Raw genomic sequence first — 15,201 nt, 5'->3', positions numbered from 1 at the left:
GTCTCCCATAACCCTTTTACGATCAGTTAACGAAAATAGTTTTTCTTTATCGATCTCATATAAACCTCAGGACCCTCCCATCCTTCATAATGTGTAGTGATCATTGGTTTGCACAGACCCAGATGTTCTGTGTCCCTGTGTGTGACATCATCACACATCGACAATTACACGGTGACATCATCGCACATCAACAATTACACGGTGACATCACCCCGCTCCCCGGGTATTTCCTCAACTGGGAGATTTTTCTCTGACTCCAGTGCTTCTGATATCTTTGCAGCTGCAGGATCCAGCAGGAGATTTTAAAATTGAAAACTGAAATTGTTTCAGAGGTGAGTATTTTTCACCATTCAGCTACAACTTTTCGTTTAGGTTTTAGTTCTGTACTCTGTATCTGTGAGAGGTTCCATGGCTGGTGTGACTCCTTTACTGTGGATCTGAATCCATGTCCATCCATTGCTCTGTTTCACCTCTGCCCTCCCTGATCACCTCTCTGACATTGTCTAATTCCCTCTGTCCTTAATACTGGGTGCAGTTTAGCTCTGTTTAGGGTTTTACTGCTACTTCTACCAACTGCGTCTCAATGAGGTTTCCTCTGCTGCCCATCCCCTGACCATATGCTGCTGTCTTACCAGTTTTATCTTCCCACAGTATCTTCCATAGTCAGGAATTGTTTTTCCTGCGCTATAGTCCATTTCTCTTCCACTTCTGAGCTTATGTTAACCATTAAATTCTGCAGCATTTTTATTCCCTGTAATTCATTCATCACACCTTGAAACATTAACTCTGTTTCCCTCTCCACAGATACCAGCAAATATTGCCAATCTCCAATTGTCTGTGGAGAAGATGATGTTTGACCTTCTTGAACCGCTGCAGACCGTGTGGAGAAGGTGCTCCCACAATGCTGTTAGGTAAGGAGTTACAGGTTATTCACCCAGTGATGATGAAGGAACAGTGATATATGTCCAAATCAACAACAACAATTTGTGTTTATATCACACATTTATTGTTATACAGTTTTCTGGAAATGTTGCAAAACAAGGTTTGATCCTGAGCCACACGAGGAGATGTTTGGGCAGGTGACCAATAATTTGGTCAAAGAGGTCAGTTTGAAGGAGCATCTTAAAGGATGAAAATGCAGTAGAGAGGCAGAAAGGTTTAAGGAGGGAATTCCAGAGCTTGGGCCTTGGAAATTGACAGAATGGCAATCAGGGATGGAGTGATTAAAATCAGGAATTCAGAAGTCGAGGAGCTTGGATATCTCGGGCAGGGATTATGAGGCTGGAGGAGGTTGCAGAGATAGGAATGATCACAACTGTGTAGGAAAACAAGGATGAGAATGTGAAAATTTAGGTGCTTCTTAAATGGGTGCCTTCAAATCATTTCTCTAGTTTGTGAACGGCTGTGGGCCAAGCACTAATCCTTGGGGTACCCCAAAAGTAACAGCCTGTCATCCTGAGAATGAGCCATTTATTCCGACTCTCTGTTTCCTGTCTGTTCACTAATTCTCAATCCAAAGCAGTATATTACCCCAATCCCATGTGCTCAAATTGTGATTACTGACATCCTGTGCTTTGTTCAATAACCTCCTCCCTCTGTCTCTCCCACTCCCCTCTCTCTTTTTCTCTCTCTCTCTCTCTGTCACATAGAATTCTCTAGCCCAGCGGGTTGTGGATGCTCCATCATTGAATATATTTCCGGCTGAGATGGAGAGATTTTTGATCTCTCAGGGAGTAGAGGGATATGGGGAGTGGGCGGGAAAGTGGAGTTGAAGCCCAAGATCAGCCACGATCGGATTGAATGGTGGAGCAGGCTTGATGGGGTGTTAGGACTTCTCTTGTTCTTATTTCTTCATTTCTTATTGAGACCAGAGTCTTGTGTAGCCCAGAGCGGGTGGCAGGTTCCCTTCCCTGAAGGACGCTAGTAAACCAGTTGGGTTTTTGTGACAATCCAACAGTTTTCATGGTCACTTTTTCCTAGTGCCGGCCCCACAAATTACCAGATTCATTCAGCTCAATTTCACAACCTGCCTTTGTGTTTTTGTGGGCTCTCTCTCACTCCCTTTTTCTGCTTTAAATCAATTTCACAGGATATTAGAAGGGGAGGATTTGCAGTCAGGAAACTGAAACTTAACGTCACATCAGGATCTGACGGAGTTGCCAATTTATTGTAACCTGAATATCAGATGAAGGAACTGAAGGCATCCTGGCTAAGTTTGCAGATGATACAAAGATAGGTGGAGGGACAGGTAGTATTGAGGAGGTGGGGAGGCTGCAGAAGGATTTGGGCAGTTTAGGAGAATGGGCAAAGAAGTGGCAGATGGAATACAATGTGGGGAAGTGTGAGGTCTTGCACTTTGGTAGGAAGAATAGAGGCAATGACTATTTTCTAAATGGGGAGAGAATTCAGAAATCTGGAGTGCAAAGGGACTTGGGAGTCCTAGTCCAGGATTCTCTTCAGGTTAACTTGCAGGTTGACACGGTAGTTAGGAAGGCAAATGCAATGTTGGCATTTATTTCGAGAGGACTAGAATATAAAAACAGGGATGTCCTTCTGAGGCTTTATAAGGCTCTGGTCAGACCACATTTAGACTATTGTGAGCAATTTTGTGCCCCGTATCTCAGGAAGGATGTGCTGGCCCTGGAGAGGGTCCAGAGGAGGTTCACGAGAATGATCCCAGGAACGAAAGGCTTAACATATGAGGAACGTTTGAGGACTCTGGGTGTATACTCGATGGAGTTTAGAAGGATGAGGGGGGATCTGATTGAAACTTACAGAATACTGAAAGGCCTGGATAGAGTGGACGTGGGGAAGATGTTTCCATTAGTAGGAGAGACTAAGACCCGAGGGCACAGCCTCAGAGTAAAGGGAAGACCTTTTAGAACAGAGATGAGGAGAAACTTCTTTAGCCAGAGAGTGGTGAATCTATGGAATTCATTGCCACAGAAGGCTGTGGAGGCGAGGTCATTGAGTGTATTTAAGACCGAGATAGATAGGTTCTTGATTGGTAAGGGGATCAAAGGTTACGGGGAGAAGGCGGGAGAATGGGGTTGAGAAACTTATCAGCCATGATTGAATGGCGGAGCAGACTTGATGTGCCGAATGGCCTAATTTGTGCTCCTATGCCTTTTGGTCTTATGGTCTTATCATCGGATTTTGAACATGGGAGGAAAAAGCACCGTTCACAGTGGGGAGAAACCGTACACGTGTTGTGTGTGTGGACGAGGCTTCAGCTGATCATCTGGCCTGTCGAGACACAAGCAGAGTCACACTGGGGAGAGTCTGTGGAAATGTGAGGGCTGTGGGAAGGGATTCAGAACCCCGTCTGAGATGGAAACTCATCGGTGCAGTCACACTGGGGAGAGACCATTCACCTGCTCCGAGTGTGGGAAAGGATTCACTCATTCATCCAAACTCCTGAAACACCAGGGGAGAGACCTTTTAAAAGCCCAGACTGTGGGAAGTGCTATAAAAGCTCCTAGAATCTGATGTCCCATCAACATGTTCACACTGACGAGAGACCATTCAGCTGCTCTCAGTGTGGGACTGGGTTCAGGTGGTCATCTCAACTCACTGCACACCAGCGAATTCACACTGGGGAGAGGCCATTCACCTGCCCTCAGTGTGGGGTGAGATTCACTAATCCCTCTGCCCTGCTGACACACCAGCAAGTTCATGAGTAACGACAGTGATTGGATTTTGCTGTTAATCACATCCAGGACTGAACTGTGTTCAGCGTGGTTTGTTTCTGCTGATGTTAGTAAATCCCAGCTCAGTTATAAGCCTTAATGATCTGGCTAAAAGTCAAATCAATCAGCTTTGCGTTGAATGCACACTTTGTTGAGTCTTTTTAATATCTCTAACACAAGTTAGTTCCTTCTGAAGGGCTCCCCCTCTCTCCTGTCTCCTCCATCCTCACCTCCAACAACAAGTGTGAGGAGCTCATGGAGCTTCTTTGTCACTAAGATTGAGACAATCTGATCAGCTGCCTCTGCTGCTTCCCTCCCTTCCACTAGCCCACCGAGACAAACTGTCTCTAAAGATCCCCCTTGTCTGAGCTCTGTCCTCACATCTTTCTTTGGTTTATCTCCCATCTCCCCTCATGTCCTCTCACTGCTCATCTTGTCCATGAGGCCCACCTCCTGATCCATCGACCCTATTGCCACTACACTGCTGATCACTCAACTTCCCCATATTCACTGAGATTGTTAACATTTCTCTCTCTCCAGGTACTGTCCCTCTCTCCTTTAAATCTGCCATCATCACCCCCTCCTCAAAAACAAACCTTTAAACCTGCCATCCTTGCAAATAACTGCCCCATCTCCAACCTCCCTCTCCTCTCCACACTGTTTGAACATACTGTCACCTCCCAAATACTGGGATTCTCAGTGTGAACAGGGTGGGATGTGTTTGGAGACGGGATGTCCCAGTTCCCCACCCTGGGATTCTCAGTGTGAACAGGGTGGGATGTGTTTGGAGACAGGATGTTCCAGTTCTCCACCCTGGGATCCTCACTATGAACAGGGTGGGATGTGTTTGGAGACAGGATGTCCCAGTTCTCCACACTGGGATTCTCAGTGTGAACAGATTGGGATGTGTTTGGAGACAGGATGTCCCTGTTCTCCACCCTGGGATTCTCAGTGTGAACAGGGTGGGATGTGTTTGGAGATGGGATGTCCCAGTTTTCCACCTTTAAAGGGACAGGGAGAGGACCAGCTGGGCTGAATGACGCTGCTTTATGACATCACTGCAGTGCCTAGTAACCATTCTCCCTGAGCCCTGCTCATTATGGGCTGGCTTTAGCTCAGTGCTGTTACAGGGAGGGAAACAGGAGGAGGATTCGAGACATGTGGAGCTCACGATTAATGGGGGGAGATACAGGATCAGTTTCTCCCTTACTCAGTGAGAAATGTCATTGTCCCGGACACTCCCTGTCCCTTAGTATCTGTATCTGGGGGACAGGCTGATGGGTTTACTCTGTATCTAATCCATGCTGTGTTTGACTGGTGGTATAGATGGGTTGGTGGAGTGGGCGGTAAAGTGGCAGATGGGTTTTAACATAGAGAAGTGTGAGGTCATACATTTAGGGAGGTCAAACAGTTACAGGGATTAAAAAATAAATGGGAATATACTAGGAGGGGTAGATGAAGTGAGAGATCTTGGCGTACAAGTACACAGGTCCCTGAAGGCAGCAGTTCAAGTAGACAAGGTTGTAAAGAAGGCACATGGAATGCTCTCCTTCATTAGCAGAGGTATAGAATATAAAAGTAAGGATATAATGTTGGGATTGTATAAAACACTGGTGAGGCCACAACTGGAGTATTGTGTGCAGTTCTGGTCACCACATTACAGGAAGGACGTAATAGCTCTGGAGAGAGTGCAGAGGAGGTTTACAAGAATGTTGCCAGGGTTAGAAAAGAGTAGGTACGAGGAGAGATTGGCTAGGTTGGGGTTATTTTCCTTGGAACAAAGAAGGTTGAGAGGTGATTTGATAGAGGTGTACAAAATTATGAGGGGAATAGATAGAGGGGACAGGATAAAATTGTTTCCCTTGATGGAGAATTCTAGAACCAGGGGACATAGATTCAAGATAAGGGGCAGAAGGAGTAGGGGGGGGACATGAGGAAGAACTTTTTTTAACGCAGAGGGTAGTGGCTGTCTGGAATTCGCTGCCCAAGTTGGTGGTAGAGGCAGAAACTTTAAACTCTTTTTAAAAAGTACCTGGATCTGCACCTAAAGTGCTGTAAGCTGCAGGGCTGTGGGCCGGGTGCAGGAAGGTGGGATTAGAAAGGGCACCTGGGTGTCCTCGGGCTGGCATGGATAAGATGGTCCGAATGGCCTCTTTCTGTGCTGTAACTTTTCTATGGTTCTATGCAATGTTTGATTCTGACAATAGCTGTTCACCTCGATCATGATGAGATAAACCCATCAGCTTCTCCCCTGGACACAGATCCTGAAAGACAAGGAGTGTCTGTAATATTTTGGACCATGTCTTTGATCCAGTTTTGAACTCTTGGCTCACATCTCCCCTCATCCTGTTTTGTTCTATTGAAAAGACCCCCCAGTTTCTCCATTCACTCCTCAATGGAAACAGTTGAATTAAGTTAGAAACTCAAACAGGAGCTTCACAGCAGACAGGTCACTATGAGAAAACATTTCATTCCACAGTTAGTTGTTTTCATCTGGAATACACTGTCTGAACGTTTGGTGGGAGCAGATTCAACAGTAACTTTCAAAAGGGAATTGGAGAAATGCTTGAAGGAAAACATTAACAGGACCATGGGGAAACAGCAGGGGAGTGGACTATTCAGATCGCTCTTCCAAAGAGCTGGCAAAGGCATGATGGGCCGAATGGCCTCCTTTTGTGCTGTAGCCTCTCATCCATGGTATCATCTCTGTGAATCTCTTCTCCACCCTCTCCATTGCCTTGACATCATTCCTGTTTTAAGATGCCCAGAATTTGACTCAATATTCTAAATGCAGCCGAACCAATGATTTACAAATTAATTTTATAAAGAAAAGTGGAGTAACAGGTTCAAACAGCATTTTAAACCTGTCCTTCAAATTTAAAGATTTGTGTATCTGAACCCCTTGTAACATGGCTAAAAGACATTGAGGTAAATGCCTGATATAATGTGTATTATGGGATAGAGAAGTTTAGACTGAGTTAGAAACTCAAACAGGCTCTTCACTGCAGACAGGTCACCATGGCAACACTGATAAGACATTCCATTGCACAGAATCAGCTCATTGGAAACTTGAATCAGATCAGGGAAAAGGACAGAATTTGTCTGTTATTAACCACAATATAAACTGAAACCAGAGTGAGGAATGGAATGGATCAGATTATAATGTGTGATATTTATACCTATAATTGTGAAACTATCAGAAATAACAGAATTAACAGTGGGCAGGGGAGTTTAGGGAGAATGAGAAAATTCCTGAAGAAAAGTAACTGCTGGGAACCAGGGAATGTGTCCTTGTAAATCACAGATTAGAGAAATTCCAGCTGTCTTATCCTCACTTCCTGCCAAAACCCAGCAGAGAAGACAAAGAAGAGTCAGGGGCCAGAGCTGGATCACTACAGGGTAGAAAAGTGAGGGGATTCTGATGTACGGGGGCAGTCGGGACTGGAGACATCGGAGATTAAGCTCAGGGTGCCTGAGGTTCCATCCAGTGGGCTGACCTCGTGTAAGTGACTGTGGACACAGGAGACTTGCATGTTTACTCTGATTGATAGATTAGTATAAGATATGGTCGAGGACAGAGAATCTGATCAGCTGACGTTTCTTAATAAGTTACTAATGCTGCTGACACTGGACTCGCAAATCCACTCAATCTGATGACACGTTTTAGCAAAAATCTTCCACCTCTTAACCACAACCCCTTTTAAACTGCTCCCATTTACAAACATCAAGGAGAATTTTTGATTGATTATGGAGTGACTTTAAATGAAGGAGAAATGTGGACTGGTCACGGGGGATCTGTAAATGAGCAGTAATGTGACTTGTCAGGGAGGGTCTGTAAATGAACAGCAATGTGACTTGTTAGGGAGGGTCTGTAAATGAACAGCAATGTGACTTGTCAGGGAGGGTCTGTAAATGAACAGCAATGTGACTTGTCTGGGAGGGTCTGTAAATGAACAGCAATGTGACTTGTTAGGGAGGGTCTGTAAATGAACAGCAATGTGACTTGTTAGGGAGGGTCTGTAAATGAACAGCAATGTGACTTGTCAGGGAGGGTCTGTAAATGAAAAGCAATGTGACTGGCCAGGGAGGGTCTGTAAATGAAAAGCAATGTAACTTGTCAGGGAGGGTCTGTAAATGAACAGCAATGTGACTTGACTGGGAGGGTCTGTAGATGAACAGCTATGTGAATTGTCAGGTAGGGTCTGTAAATGAGGAGCAACATTGCACTGATGTGCTGGGCTCCTCCGTCATTGGGGATGGGATATTTGTGGAGCCTCCTCCTCCAGTGAATTGTTTAATTGTCCACCATCATTCATGATTGAATGTGGCAGGTCTGTGGAGCTTTGACCTGATCTGTTTGTTGTGGGGTCGCTTAGCTCTGGCTATCACTTACTGCTTATGCTGTTTGGTAGACCAGTAGTCCTGTGTTATAGCTTCACCAGGTTGACACCTCATTTTTAGTTATGCCTGGTGCTGCTCCTGGCATGCTCTCCTGCACTCTTCACTGAACCATGGTTGATCTCTTGGATTGGTGGCACTGGCAGAGTGGGGGAGAAGCTCAGTCATGAGGTTACAGATTGTGTTCGAGTACAATTCTGCTGCTGCTGATGGGCCAGAGAGCCTCATGGTTGCCCAGTCTTGAGTTGCTAGACCTGCTCGAAATATATCCCATTTAGCACAGTGGTAGTGCCACACAACATGATGGAGGGTGTCCTCAATGTGAAGACAGGACTTCATCTCCACAATGAGTACAGTGGACACTCCTACGGATCCTGTCTCTCTCTCTCTGTCTCTCTCTCTCTCTGTCTCTCTCTCTCTCTCTGTCTCCTCCCCTAGAGGCCAGAACTTTGTGTAGGTCCAGACTGGGTGAGTGTTTCTCTTCCCTGATGAACATTAGCGAACCAGTTGGATTTTTATGACAATCTAGTAGCTTTCATGGTCACTTTTTCCTCGTGCCGGCCCCACAAATTCCCAGATTCATTCAGCTCAATTTCACAACCTGCCTTTGTGTTTTTGTGGGTTCTCTCTCACTCCCTTTTTTCTGTTTTAAATTAATTTCACAGGGTATTAGAAGGGGAGGATTTGCAGTCAGGAAACTGAAACCAAACATCACATCAGGATCTGACGGAGACACCCAATTTACCGTAACCTGAATATCATTGGTTTATGAACATGGAAGGAAAAAGCACCGTTCACAGTGGGGAGAAACCGTACACGTGCTCTGTGTGTGGACAAAGCTTCAGCCAATCCTCTGACCTGTCGAAACACAAGTGCAGTCACACTGGAGAGAAACGATGGAAATGTGGGGACTGTGGGAAGGGATTCCATTACCCATCTGAACTGGAAACACATCAACGGCATCACACTGGGGAGAGACCGTTCACCTGCCCAGACTGTGGGAAGGGATTCACTCAGTCATCCAACCTGCTGAGACACCAGCGAGTTCACACCTGTGAAAGAACTTTTAAATGCCCAGAGTGTGGGAAATGCTTTAAGAGCTCCCAGGTTCTGAAGTACCATCAACGTGTTCACACTGCTGAGAGACCGTTCAGGTGCTCTCAATGTGGGACTGGGTTCAGGCGATCATCTCAACTCACTGTACACCAGCGAGTTCACACTGGAGAGAGACCATTCTCCTGCTCTGAGTGTGGGAAGGAATTCACTCGGTCATCCCACCTGCTGACGCACCAGCGAATTCACACTGGAGAGAAGCCGTTCACTTGCTACATGTGTGGGAAAAGATTCACTCAGTCATCTGACCTGCAGACGCACCAGCAAGTTCACAGTGTTGAGAAACCTTTTAAATGCCTGGACTGCGGGAAGTGTTTTAAAAGTTCTGGGGACCTGCTGCACCATCAACGTGTTCACACTGATGAGAGACCGTTCAGGTGCTCTCGCTGCGGGACTGGGTTCAGGCGATCATCTCAACTCACTGTACACCAGCGAGTTCACACTGGGGAGAGGCCATTCACCTGCTCCATGTGTGGGAAGGGATTCACTCAGTCATCCAATCTGCTGAGACATCAGCAAGTTCATAAGTAACTACAGTGATTGGATGTTTCTGTTCATCACATCCAGGACTAAATCATTTACTTGGTGTCTGATCCTGCTGATTTAATTATCTCCAGGAAAGCTATAGCGGTTAATATTCTTCACAAAAGTCAAATAAACCAATTTTGTGTGAAACACACAAGGTGTCGAGTTTTTTAAAATATCTCTAATACGTTAGTTCCTTTTGAAGGGCTCTCCTTCTCCCCATCTTCTCCATCCTCACCCAAACAATAAGTGTGAGGAGCTCATGGAGTTTCTTTGTCACTAAGATTGAGACAATCTGATCAGCTGCCTCTGCTGCTTCCCTCCCTCCCACTAACCCACCAGGACAAACTACCTCTTAACTCCCTACTCACACTCAACAGCTGATCACTCACATCCACATTTTCACTGTTTTGACTTTCTTCATTTACGGGATGTGGGCTTCGCTGGCTCAGCCAGCATTGATTGCCCATCCCTAGTTGCCCTTGAGAAGGTGGTGGTGAGCTGATATTGTGAACAGTTTTCTCTCCCAACCTCCACATCTGTGACACATCCAATCTCTTCTCCTGATTCAGCCAATTTGCTGTTGAAACCCTCATTCCTGCCTTTTCTACCTCTGACTATTCAGAAACTATCCTAACCCTCCCCGCAAATTCCACCCACCCCTACACCACCACCCACCCACCCCGACCGACTGTCAATCCAGAACACTGGTCCATTTATTTAAAAATTCCCATGGGATGTGGGACAGACGAGAGTAACACTGTTGTCCATCCTGATTGTGCTTTGAACTCAGTGGCTGCCTCAGCCATTTCAGAGGGCAGTGAAGAGCCAACCACATTGCTGTGGGTCTGGAGTCACATGTGGACCAGACCAGGTAACGATGGCAGATTTTGTTCCCTAAACGGCTTTAGTGAACTGGCTAGGTTTTTACAACAATCCATGTTGGGTTCATGGTCTGATAACGAGCTTTCAATTTGAGAATTTTTTTCCTTGAATTTAAGTTCCACCAGTCTATGCTGAGATTTGAACCCAGAAGGTCAGCCTGGGCCTCGGGATTACTAGTACAGTGACGTTGTCACTTTGCCGTTACTCACTGACCTACATTGATTTCCGTTCTGGCAATGCATTGATTATACAATTCTCTGATTTTATTTTCAAATCTCTCCCTGATCTCGACTCCCCTATCTCTGGAAACACCTCCAGCCCAACAGCCCTCTGAGATCTTTCTGCTCCTTCAATTCTGGACTCTTACACATCCCCGAATTCCATCACTCCACCAGTGCCGGATGTGCATTCAGCTGCCTGGGTGTGAAGCTCTGGATTCCCTCCCTAACCAGCTGCACCTCTCTAACTTTCTCTCCTCCTTTAACAGGCTTCTTAAAACCCACCTCTTCGACCCAATGTTTGGTCACCTATCCTAATATCTCCTTTTGTCTTTGTGTTGAGGTTTATTTGATAACACTCCTGTGAAGCCTTGGGATGTTTGACTGTTAAAGGTGCTATATAAATACAAGTTGTTGTTGCTGCTGTTAATCACATTCAGGACTGAAACATCTTCATTCTGACAGTGGGAGTTTATTGCAGGCACAGCAAGCAGACAATTAGGAACACAAATGGTATGTTGGCTTTTATAACAAGATGATTTGAGTATAGGAGTAAAGATGTCTTACTGCGACTATATAGAGCCTTGGTGAGACCACACCTGGAGTATTGTGTGCAGGTTCGGTCTCCTTAGCTAAGGAATGATACACTTACCATAGAGGGAGTGTGATAAATGTTCACTAAATAATTCCTGGGATGGATGGATTGTCCTTTGTGGAAATATTAAATAGACTGAGTCTTCATTCTCTGGAGTTTAGAAGAATGAGAGGGGATCTTATTCAAACAAAATGTTTAACGGGCTCGACAGGGTAGACGTAGGAAGGGTGTTTCCCTTGGTTGGGGGTCTAGAACCGGGGGACACAGCCTTATACTAAGAGGGATGCCATTTAGGACTGAGATGAGTAATTACTTCACTCAGATGGTGATGAATCTTTGGAATTCCCTGCCTCTGAGGGCAGTGGAGTCTCAGTTATTGAGCATATTCAAGATTGAGATCCATCGATTTCTCTATCTTAAAACATCAAAGGATATGGGGATAGTGCAGGAAAATGCTGTTGAAGTAAATCATCAGCCCTGACCTCACTGAATGGCAGAATAAGCTCCAAGGGCTGAATGGCCCACTCCTGCTCCTATCTCTTATGCCGTTATTGCTGCTGATGTTAATAATCTCCATGTAACTGGGCTGGAGTTTAAATTCTGGATATATGTCCAAAATCTGTTTTGTTTCACACACACTGATAAATTACGGACAAACACACATACGAATTAGACCACTCGGCCCCGCAAGCCTGCTCTGCCATTCGGTAAGATCATAGCTGATCTTAATGTAACCTCAACCCCACATTCCTGCCTACCCCCAATAACCTTTCACCCCCTTGTTAAACAAGAATCTATCTAGCTCTGCCCTAAAAATATTCAAAGACTATTTCCACCACATTTTGAGTGAGAGTTCCAAAGACTCACTACACTCTGAGAGAAGAAAAATTCTCCTCATCTCTGTCTTAACTGAGTGGCCCCTTATTTTTAAACACTGACCCCGAGTTCCAGATTCTCCCACGAGGGGAAACATCCTCTCCACATCCACCCTGTCAAGACCCCTCAGGATCTTAAAGGTTTCAATTAAGTTGTCTCTTACTCTTCTAAGTTCCAGTGGATACAAGCCTATCCTGCCCAACCTTTCCTTTTAAGACAACCCACCCAGGAGACGAGACCCTGGAGGGATTTGAAAACAAGGATGCGAATATTAAATCGATGCATTGTTTCACCAGGAGCCAATGTAGGTTAGTGAGCACGGGGGTGATGGATAAACAGGACTTCATGTGAGAAAGCACATGGGCAGAAGAGTTTTGGATGATCTCACATTTCCGTGTGGGGGTGGGGTGAATGTGAGAGGCTGGCCAGGAATGTATTGGAATCACCAAGTCTAAAGGTAACACGGACATGGATGAGGGTTTGAGCAGCAGATGAGCTGGTGTGAGGTGGAGAGAGGCGACATTATGGAGATTGAAATATCTGGTGTTAGTGATGGTGTGGATATGTGGTCAGAAACTCATCTTAGAGTCAAATATGACACCGAGATTGTGAACAGTGTGGTTCAACCTCAGACAGTTCCCAGGGAGATGGATGGACTCGGTAGTTAGGGAATGAAACTTGTAGTGTTGACCGAAGACAATGGCTTTGGTCTTCCCAATTTTTAATTGGAGGAAATTTCTGCTTATCCAGTACTGGGTGTGAGATAAGCAGTTTGATAATTTAGTAACAGTGGAGGAATGGAGAGGGATGGTGGTGGGGTACAGCTGGGTGTTGTCAGTGTACATGTGAAAACTAACACGGTGCTTTTAGCTGATGTCACCTGGTGGCAGCATGTAGATGAGAAATAGGAGGGGCCAAGGATAGATCCTTGAGGGAAACCAAGTACAAGGGCTTTGGAGAGGAAAGGGAGGTTGGAGATGGGGCAGTAGTTTGTGAAGACAATGAGATCAAAGGTTTTCTTTTGTGCATGGGTGATGGTGGATTTAAAGGCAAGAGGGATGGTACCAGAAGAGCGAATTGTTAGCAATACCAGCTAAAATGCAGAAGTTGGCTGGTCAACAGGGAAAAGGGCCAAGGGAGCAGAAGGTGGGTCTGACGGACAAGGTGATCACAGAGAGGGCATGATGGGAGAGAAACTGGAGAAAGAAGTGAGTTCAGGGCTTGTAAATGGAGGAACTTCAGAGACAATCTGGCCTGGTGGGCTAGTGGAAGGGAGGGAAGCAGCAGAGGCAGCTGATCGGATTGTTTCAATCTTAGTGACAAAGAAGCTCCATGAGCTTCTCACACTTGTTGTTGGAGGTGAGGTTGGAGGAGATGGGGAAGAGGGAGAGCCTTTCCAATGGAACTAACTTGTGTTTGAGAGATTAAAAAAACTCAACACACTGTGTGTTGAACAGAAAGGTAATTTATTTTTCTTTACCCAGAATATTAACACCTATAACTGGGCTGGAGTTCGTTAGCATCATCAGAAACAGACCCAAATGAACATAGTTCCATCCCGGATGTGCTTAACAGCAAAATCACACCACAAGTAGTTATGTGTGAATTCGCTGGTGTGTCAGCAGGTGGCATGACTGAATGAATCCCTTCCCACACACGGAACAAGTGAACGGTCTCTCCACAGAGTGAACTCGCCAGTGTATCAGCAGATGGAATGACCGAGTGAATCTCTTCCCACACTCGGAGCAACTGAACGGTCTGTCCCCGGTGTGAGTGCGCTGGTGAACAATCAGACCAGATGATCGCCTGAACCCAGTCCCACAATGAGAGCACTTGAATGGTCTCTTGTCAGTGTGAACACCCTGATGGACAACCAGTTCCTGGGAACCTTTGTAGCACTTGCCACAGTCGGGGCATTTAAAAGGTCTCTCATCAGTGTGAACGCGCTGGTGTGAGAGGAGGTTGGATGAGTGAGCAAATCTCTTCCCACACACGGTGCAGGTGAACGGTTTCTCCCCAGTGTGAACTCGCAGGTGTACAGTGAGCTGAGGTGAATGCTTGAACCCAGTTCCACAGTGAGAGCACCTGAATGATTTCTCATCAGTGTGAACACGTTGATGGGACATCAGTTCGCGCGAACTTTTATAGCACTTCCCGCAGTCGGAACATTTAAAAGGTCTCTCGTCAGTGTGAACTTGTCGGTGTCTCAGTAGGGTGGATGACTGAGAGAATCCCTTCCCACACTCAGAGCAGGTGAACGGCCTCTCCCCAGTGTGACTGCGCCGATGAGTTTCCAGTTTAGACGGTGATCTGAATCCAATTCCACAATCTCCACATTTCCACAGTTTCTCCCTGTTATCCCTGCATTTATGTTTTGACAGGCCAGATGATCGGCTGAAGCCTCGTCCACACACAGAAGACGTGTATGGTTTCTCCCCACTGTGAATGGTGCTTTTTCCTTCCATGTTCAAAATCCAATGATATTCAGGTTACGATAAATTGGACGACTCCATCAGAACCTGATGTGACGTTTGGTTTGGGTTTCCCGACTACAAATCCTCCCCTTCTAGTACCCTGTGAAACTGATTTAAAAGAGAAGAAAATGACATGAGAGAGAACCCACAAAAACACAAAGGCGGTTATGAAATTGAGCTGAATGAATCTGTTAATTTGTCTGGCCGGGACTAGGAAAAAGTGACCATGAAAGATGCTGTATTGTTGTAGAAACCCAACTGGTTCACATGGTCCTGCTCCCCTGGATGGAAATGGAGGGAGATTCCATCAGAATTCTTATCGAGATGCAGATATCTCCTTCACTACCTGCTGCTCCCACCTCTCTGTTCGGTCTCTCTCTTCTCTCTCTCTTTCTGTCCTTCAATAGATGCCAGAATCTTGTGTAGAC

The 15,201-nt window shown here is 45.7% G+C and overlaps 2 protein-coding genes across 2 annotated transcripts in view; one reads left to right on the top strand and one right to left on the bottom strand.

Moving 5' to 3' along the window:
- LOC144697982 (uncharacterized) overlaps window positions 1-9,865 on the top strand; it is a 33,211-nt gene extending 23,346 nt beyond the window's left edge. The window contains exon 2 of the mRNA XM_078569933.1: window positions 8,837-9,865. Coding sequence (XP_078426059.1) covers window positions 8,837-9,731 — 895 coding nt within the window. The 3' untranslated portion in view covers window positions 9,732-9,865. The remainder of the gene's footprint in view (window positions 1-8,836) is intronic.
- Window positions 9,866-11,566: 1,701 nt separating this feature from the next.
- Window positions 11,567-14,963, bottom strand: LOC144697981 (uncharacterized). The gene is made up of 2 exons (XM_078569932.1): window positions 13,935-14,963; window positions 11,567-11,573 (listed from the first exon to the last, which is right to left on the bottom strand). The coding sequence occupies exons 1-2, from the start codon at window positions 14,762-14,764 to the stop codon at window positions 11,567-11,569; spliced, it is 837 nt and encodes a 278-aa protein (XP_078426058.1). The 5' UTR covers window positions 14,765-14,963.
- Between the last annotated feature and the right edge of the window lie 238 nt (window positions 14,964-15,201).

The sequence above is a fragment of the Cetorhinus maximus genome, chromosome 23 (assembly GCF_964194155.1).
Source record: "Cetorhinus maximus chromosome 23, sCetMax3.hap1.1, whole genome shotgun sequence".
Taxonomy (NCBI): Eukaryota; Metazoa; Chordata; class Chondrichthyes; order Lamniformes; family Cetorhinidae; genus Cetorhinus; species Cetorhinus maximus.
This window is presented reverse-complemented; position numbering and strand designations above follow the sequence as displayed.